Below are 8,491 nucleotides of genomic sequence, written 5' to 3' on the forward strand. Positions count from 1 at the left end.
TATAACATCTGAAGCCCTGCCCTTGGGGTCTGTAAGAATCTGTAAGTTGTAATTCATGAACAGCCACGCAGTATGTTGTATGCGCTTGTTTCAAAACTAGTGCTAAACTACTGCTTCGCCCGGCTGCAGTGAACTACAGATCGGATGGTTTTGCCATTATCGTCTTTATGCCCTTGACGGTAAAACCAGCTGGCGAGAAACGCCTCAGAGTTCCTATTATGAAGGGACAGGTTCTATCCGGTACCTCATTGTTATGTAGACTGTTTGTTTAAACCCTTTCATAATATTAATTTTATTAAAAGTAAAATGTGTGCATTGGCTGAATATAAAGCTTGTAAAGTCTGGCCAAGTTCCCGAGAGACCTCAATAAGGGTACGCTAGGAGCAGAGTCAAAGATCTCGTACAATACTTTGAAAAGGCGGCTTCATTGGCAATCCTAGCGAGGACAGACTGGAGGGTCAGTAAAGATGAGACAACTCTGCCGGGCTTCATAATTACCAGAAGTCAATCGTGTCTATACTGTGCCCTGTAGTCTACTTTTGAATTTTGAGCACTCATAAACTCTAACAATAAAGGAACATTTGCCATTCGTATATTTATATAATATGCATTACACTCGGGAGCAATACGATTTACAGTTTGAGATGAAGAATGCACTATTCATTATAGTAATCTACATTCTATTCCATTAACAATTTTAGAAAATATTCTTTGGAATGGAATTTAATTCATTCATTCTTCCACTGTTAACGATACCACGGCAGGCGATGGCGTAAACGTAATTCTCAAGCGGCCTTTTATTTTTAACAGTTATATAACAAAACAGGCTATTGCATTTAATAATTAGCGGGTTAGATGATTTCATGCACATAATATCCATCGTCTTCCTTTAAAATACCGGAGGGAAATGATGGGAATGTATACAAGAACGCGTGAGTACAATAAGCAGATCCTTTTTATTTCCCCCTCTTTAGACAAGGACCTTGCTTTTACCAATATACTACATACCTTGTGACACCTAATGCGAAAACAAGGATTTTATTAGGCGTCACATTTCACGATCACTGGTCCCTACACACAAGCTCATTACTCTCACACTCACTGCCTGCGACACTTTTATCGGTTCTGACATACGTGTGCAATATATTATATTGATATCGAACAGCAGTAACTCAAGAGCTCCTTTCCCTGCTTCCCTCGAGATTTGCTCCTTTCAGTGAAGAATGAATTGAAGGATTTTTCATAAGGATCGCTTTCTTCCGCACTTCTTCAACGCTGAGAGTTGCGTTCATTCTGACGTCAATGTTCCCAGGTTCTGATTGATTTTTGGGTGGTTGTTTACTTATCTCAAAAGTGCTGTTTGCTATAAAAGGGCTGTCAGAGTCCGAGTTTGGATCTGCTGTGTGGTGGTCAGTGTGTGAGTTTCAGCACCATGGAAAGTACTCGGCTCTGCCTCCTCACTCTGCTGAGCGCCGCTCTGCTCCTGCACTCCAACTGCCAAGAATCAGACCTACAAGCCCGATCGGTAGACCATTACTCAGTCAAAGAGGACTCCTCTCAGGAAAAAGAACTGGTATGTCATCACGAGCTCTTGTTAATCTCAATTTACTTTTTTTTAAATCACCATTCGTTTATGTAAAACTAGCTACAGTTCCTTAATTTAACTGCAGAGGCCATTTCATATCATGCACTCAACAGTGTTCAGTACTTTAATCTTCGGACGCCAAGTTACTTGGGTGCCTTGTAAGAAATGTTTCCCTTTGAATTGAGACCCTATATTGTTCACTCTATCAGTGTTGAATTAGATAACTGTGAGGCGAAAGGGGAGATGAAAAGGTTAGGATTTGCAGATATAACCATCTATGTGCGAAATTTTAAGGACATTCTACTCTGTCGCCGGCAAAGCAGCTTCAGTTCATTCTGCTTGAACGGAACTTGGTTATTCCGCCGAGTTCTCTTTTCTTCTCCGTTTGACTTATTACAAAACATTTGTGTTTGCTTTCACACAGATTGAAGCTTTGCAGGGAGTTCTGGAAAAACTGAAAAGCAAGAGGATGCCAACCTACGAGAAGAAGTTTGGAATGGTCCCGATGGTAAGAATTGCAAATAATGTAGAATAAAATCATACAAAGTTCGTTCTTTTTATCTTAATGCTTTCTTCGCATCCTCTTCCCCTCACACACACACTCTGCGTATCTCCGACAGTCTTGTGTTTCTGTTTGGTGTTGGTACATCAGATGCATAAAACAATAAGCATAACAGTTTCATTTTAGTCTGATTATGAACACTAAAATGACAATATCAACAACAAGATAACCGGGTGTGTAATTATTGTGTACTGTATGATGACATCTCTCTTTCCGCCAAATACCCAGTTAAATCTCATGAATTGGGGAGAATAAGTTTAAGACTTTTAAGTATGAAATAAACTGACATTGAATAATTTTGAAGCAAATGGATAAATAATTTCATTTTCATCTGAAAACATTCAATTTAAGTTATGTAACTTGGAAAGCTTGTGTATACGGTGGGACAATTTGGAACATCTAAACTTACTAATAATCAATAGCAGAATAACACTGATTATACTAATATTCATAGGATGATATCAAAGTTAAGATTAGATTCAGCAATTAAGTGTTTGTATTAGCCCATAGCCTGGGAACAAGGGGAAGGAGATGTTGCTTCATTCTAAATTCAAAATATATTTCACAATTCTTTCACTCCCTCAATGACTTAGTAGTGTAAACACACTGGCCTAGTATAAAACTGAGCTCTTCAGATGAGGAAGGTCCCCAGTTCAATCGTTTGCGTGTACCGCATTAGTTGATCTTGGCCAGAGTGGTGTTTAGAGGAAGGCACTTGTCCAAAGTGTCTCTGGATTAGGGAGTCAAGATTCCTGCTCATGATTACTATACAGTGACCACTTCGAGAAAGTACTCGTATGTGGATGAGGACAGGATTAGTTTCAGGTGTTATGCACTCTATGGTTCAATAGCTTGCATGGTTCAATAGGTTAACATGGGAAGAATAGCCTGCTGGGCAAGATACCAGAAGGCTGCTGGCACCAATAAAAGTGTACCCTAGAATGAGCCACTCACTTCAAGAGTGAAAGGAAGAAAATTAGAAAAAATATAATTCTTCTTCCCTTTGAACCTTAGAATATTTTCTGACATCAAATAAATTATTATCTGTACTGATTTACAAGATCTATGTCGTAGTTGCTTGCACACATCAGTAATATTGCTTGTTAGGAAAATTAATTGATTCAGACCAATTAAATTTAATTTATTTGATTCAGTTTTCAACTCCACTTGTTATCATCTTTAATATTGCAGTAGAATAAAAGAGTAACTATTTGTTTTTCCTCCTTTAATAGTGTGATGCTGGAGAACAATGTGCTGTAAGGAAAGGAGCCAGAATTGGAAAACTCTGTGACTGTCCCAGAGGAACCTTCTGCAACTCATTCCTCTTGAAGTGTTTGTAGAGAACAATGACCAAAATCTGGGCACTCCTAATAAAATATTGTGTTTCAAAAGCATTTAGATACTTGAAATTAATCTGGCCAATCAAACATGTTCTATTTACCAAAAAAGGATGGTGAAAATGCATGGACTTGCAATTCTACAGTCTTGTAGATTTAGTGTGGGAGATAGTAAAATATGTTTCCAGCATTGCTATGACATTGTTGTGTACAATTGTGTCTTTTTTCTTATGGTGAAAAGTTGTTTCTGCCTGTACCAGTTAATGAGTTACAGATATTTCACAATATACTAAGTGTTTAACTCAAGTCACAGAAAGTTGTGACGTGTATTTATAAAACTGTATTTTTGTATTTAGAATGCATTAAACCTACTAATAAAATCAGTTCTAGGCATCCTCTGCTCTGTCAATAAGTTTCTTTATTTCAATCTTTTAATGTAAAACCACCCACACAGGCAAAGAATAATCACACATTTTCATATCAGGTTTATATCTCTTTTAGAGTTTTAATAACATATGTGATATGTACATAGTAAGATAAAGATGACTTTCATTAAAAAAAAAAAAAAATTCCATTTACAAATACTTACTAACTAGAAATCAGCAACAACCTTAGTTTGTATTCAACCCCAACCAACAGATCATTAAATGTACATATTTTTATATCAACATTTTGATTTGTACTTTTCTGAAGCATTTTTCATAAACCATACTGATAAAATAAAAATATATTAAATGAAAAACGCGATGTTTTGATATTATTCCACAAGGAAACACCAGGAAAGATAAATAACACATCTTTGCTCTGACAAAATATTAACTTGCTTTTTGATGCTGACTGACATGCTGTGTATTTCCAGCATTTACGGTTTTTGTTGCAATACATCTTTGTTGCTGTATTGAACAATGCATTGGTTCATATTTGAATTGAATTTAATATCCAGTGGTAATGAATAAACATTACAGCTTGACCCTTTTAAGAAGACTTCCAGTTGCAACACTTCTGCCCAAAAATCGCTTTTAAAGTTGTCTTGAAGTTAGTTAATTATTCTCCAATAAATAGGCAGAAGCTAAAGAAGCTCACCTGTGTAAAATGTTGTTTCTGGTGCCATCCACTGTGAATATATTACATTTTTAGTAGTGGATATTTATCAGTAATGTGGAATTTGCATAATCCTGAGACAAAGCTGTAGGTTATTGCTGTAAGTGAACTCGTTGATAGATAGGAACCTAGGACACAGAGCAGGAATCAGCTCTGCAAATACTCACACTGCACATTTATCTCTGCTACGGAGAGCGAAATATTTTCATAACGTTTTGCAACCTATGCTCTCTTAGCTTCTATCCTTCATGGGACAATGTAATTAGAAAGAAATTTTAGGCATTGCAGCTTTAGATAATCTGATTTTATTGGGTTTTGTTTTGCAAATAGTGTGCTGATTGTCTGAACATTATACATTCAAATTCAATTGAAGAACTTTACTTCCATATGAGTTTACCCTAAGGTAGTTTAAGATATGATGAGATGTTAACCTAATGGGTAAAATGCAGTGGAAAGTATCAGCTACTGTCTAAATCTGGGTAACAATTTTTGACAGCTGCAAAGTAACAGAAAAGCTCAGCACTAAATTATATGATAATTGAATATTAATAATGACTTTAAGATAGTGGGCAGATATATATACATAGCGTCGATTTCCTGGTACACACATATAGGGCCCATTATTATTTAGTTAGATAGAAGGACAAGTTACAATTTATGGTTAATGTATGCATTTCATGAATAGTCACACTAGGCTAAGTCCTTCTTCTTAGGCAGTCCCTCGGAACCGAGGATGACTTGCTTCCACATTAAAAATGAGTTCGCAGGTGACTGATGAGTCCAATGCGGGACCTACAGTCTCTGTCACAGGCGGGGCAGACGATGATTGAAGGGGCGGGTGGGTGGGATGCTTGGGTTGACGTGCGCTCCTTGCGCTGCCTGCGCTTGGCTTCCGCTTGCTCCCGGCGAAGAGACTCGAGGTGTTTGGCGCCTTCCTGGATGCTTCTCCTCCATTTTGTGCGGTCTTGGGCCAGGGATTCCCAGGTGTCGATGGGGATGTTACACTTTTTCAAGGAGGCTTTGAGGGTGTCCTTGAAGCATTTCCTCTCCCCACCTGGGGCTCTCTTGCCGTGCTGGAGCTCCGAGTAGAGTGCTTGTTTTGGGAGTCTCGTATTGGGCATGCGGACAATGTGACCCATCCATTGGAGCTGATTGAGCGTGGTCAAAGCTTCGATGCTGGGGATGTTGGCCTGAGCAAGAACACTGACGTTGGTGTGCCTATCCTGCCAATGGATTTGCAGGATCTTGCAGCGTTGGTGGTACCTCTCCAGTGCTTTGAGGTGCCTGCTGTACATGGTCCATGTCTCTGAGGCATACAGCAGGGCGGGTATAGAAACATAGAAGATAGGAGCAGGAGTAGGCCATTCGGCCCTTCGAGCCTGCTCCGCCATTCAATGAGATCATGGCTGATCATCCAAATTCAGTACCCTGTCCCTGCCTTCTCCCCATACCCCTTGATCTCTTTAGCCTTAAGAAATATATCCAACTCTTTTTTGAAATATTTAATGAACTGGCCTCCACCGCCCTCTGTGGCAGAGAATTCCACAGGTTCACCACTCTCTGGGTGAAGAAATTCCTCCTCATTTCAGTCCTAAATGGCTTACCCCTTATCCTTAGCCTATGACACCTGGTTCTGGACTCCCCGGCCATCATAAACATCCTTCCTGCATCTAGTCTGTCCAGGCCTGAGAGAATTTTATAAGTTTCGATGAGATCCCCTCTCAATCTTCTAAACTCCAGTGAGTATAAGCCCAATCGACACAATCTCTCCTCACTGCTGCTCTGTAGACCATGAGCTTAGTGCCGGGTTTGAAGTCCTGGTCTTCAAACACTCTCTTCCTCAGGCGACTGAAGGTTGCACTGGCACACTGAAGGCGGTGTTGGACTTTGTCGTCGACGTCTGCCCTTGTTGACAGTAGGCTCCCGAGGTATGGAAAGTGGTCCATGTTGTCCAAGGCCTTGTCGTGGATTTTGATAATCAGGGGGCAGTACTGTGTGGCGGGGGCAGGTTGGTAGAGGACCTTTGTTTCACGGATATTTAATGTAAGGCCTATGCTCTCGTACGCTTCGGTGAAGGTATTGACGATGGTTTGGAGTTCGACCTCTGAGTGAGCGCAGATGCAAGCATCATCTGCATACTGTAATTCGATGACAGAGGATGGGACGACCTTGGATCTGGACTGGAGGCGATGGAGGTTGAACAGTTTCCCGTTTGTTCTGTAAATGAGCTCCACTCCAGTGGGGAGCTTACTGAGGGTGGAGCATTGCAGCAAGGAAGATTGAGAAGAGCGTTGGTGCAATGACGCAGCCTTGTTTGACCCCGGTTCATACATGAATTGGGTCTGTAGTGGAACCGTTGGTCAGGATCACGGCTTGCATGTCATCATGAAGCAGGCGGAGGATGGTGACAAAATTTTGAGGGCAGCCGAATTTGAGGAGGACACTCCATAATCCATCACGGTTAACAGTGTCGAAGGCCTTTGTGAGATCAAAGAAGGCCATGTACAGCATATGGTGCTGTTCCCTGCATTTCTCTTGTAATTGACGTGTGGTGAAGATCATGTCCATTGTGCCCCTGGGATTCTGGGAGGAGCTCTTCGGCCACTGGTAGGAGGCGATTGAGGAGGATTCTTGCGATGACTTTCCCTGTGGCAGACAGCAGGGAAACTCCTCTGTAATTACCGCAATTGGACTTGTCACCTTTCTTGAAGATGATCACAATTACGGCATCTCTGAGATCTCCTGGCATGCTCTCCTCCTTCCAGATAAGAGAAATTAGTTCATGAATTTGCACCAGTAGTGCTTCTCCGCTATGCTTTAGTGCCTCGGCAGGGATTCCATCTGCTCCTGAGGCCTTGTTCTTCTTCAGTTGTCAGATGGCCTTTTCAACCTCATGCTGGGCTGGGGTTGTGCTGAGATGGTGGCGGGTATCATGCTGTGGGATGGAGTTGAGGACACTCGCGTCGAAGACAGAGTCATGGTTAAGGAGATCTTCTAAGTGCTCATTCCAGCAGGCACTGACTGCCTCTCTGTCCTTGATGAGTACCTCTCCGTTCTTGGCCCGCAGTGGGGTAGGGCCTTGAGTGCTTGGGCTGTAGATGGTCTTGACTGCGCTAAAGAATCCATGCATGTCGTGGTTGTCGGCTAGCTGCTGGATCTCCTGTGCTTTCTCCACCTAAGGCTAAGTAGCCATTAGGTAGTTATACCGAGGCATATAGACATATAATCCATCCTCCAGGCGCTAATTAGTAGGGTCAGGCACCCAAACCTGTGTTGTATACTATTGTGGTTTAATATTTTAGATAGTTTAATCTCCTTCTGTATTTTACACAATAAAACAATATTTAATAAGAAAATTAAGAACATAAGAAATAGGAGCAGTAGTAGGCCAATTGGCCCCTCGAGCCTGCTCCACCATTCAATAAGATCATGGCTGATCTGATCCTAACCTCAAATCTTCTATCACTCTGCATCCACCCGAACCCATGTGATCTCCCGGGAGAGGCGAAAAACCAGATAAAGACCCAATGGCCAATTTGGGAGAAAAAAATCTGGGAAATTCCTCTCCGACCCATCTAGGCGATCGAAATTCTTCCAGGAGATCACTCTGTCCCTATATTTTCTACAGTACTTACCTTCTGTAAAGGCGATCTCCACTCCAGCCAGGAACAGGAATAAAACCATCTCCTGAAATCTAACACAGAATTAGAACACAGTAGGAGCAGAACCAGGCTACACGGCCCCTATTAAATACAAATAGCATTAAGAAGGAAAGAAAGAAACAAGCAGTAGGAAAAAAAACTATCTTGTTACAAAGAAGCAATTTTCATCAGAGAGAGCTGGAAATGGGGAAACTAATACCGGTGACAGTCCAGTATCAGTCACCCCCTTTGCTTTTTTAGGTAG

General features: G+C 41.2%; 1 protein-coding gene across 1 annotated transcript; it reads left to right on the top strand.

The window, feature by feature from the left end:
* Positions 1–1,020: 1,020 nt before the first annotated feature.
* Positions 1,021–3,899, top strand: LOC147124586 (cocaine- and amphetamine-regulated transcript protein-like). The gene is made up of 3 exons (XM_086001244.1): positions 1,021–1,573; positions 2,010–2,093; positions 3,380–3,899. The coding sequence occupies exons 1-3, from the start codon at positions 1,433–1,435 to the stop codon at positions 3,485–3,487; spliced, it is 333 nt and encodes a 110-aa protein (XP_085857370.1). The 5' UTR covers positions 1,021–1,432; the 3' UTR covers positions 3,488–3,899.
* Positions 3,900–8,491: the final 4,592 nt, after the last annotated feature.

This window comes from Somniosus microcephalus, chromosome 1 (genome assembly GCF_052327205.1).
Source record: "Somniosus microcephalus isolate GS21.2 chromosome 1, FLI_Smic_1.0, whole genome shotgun sequence".
NCBI classification, from domain to species: domain Eukaryota; kingdom Metazoa; phylum Chordata; class Chondrichthyes; order Squaliformes; family Somniosidae; genus Somniosus; species Somniosus microcephalus.

What these genes read in the sequence shown, in the direction of transcription:
- LOC147124586 (XM_086001244.1), top strand. Translation starts at nt 1,433, where the DNA reads ATGGAAAGTACTCGGCTCTGCCTCCTCACTCTGCTGAGCGCCGCTCTG. An exon ending in CCTCTCAGGAAAAAGAACTG is followed by an intron (nt 1,574 to 2,009) that starts GTATGTCATCAC and finishes GCTTTCACACAG; the next exon opens with ATTGAAGCTTTGCAGGGAGT. An exon ending in AGTTTGGAATGGTCCCGATG is followed by an intron (nt 2,094 to 3,379) that starts GTAAGAATTGCA and finishes CTCCTTTAATAG; the next exon opens with TGTGATGCTGGAGAACAATG.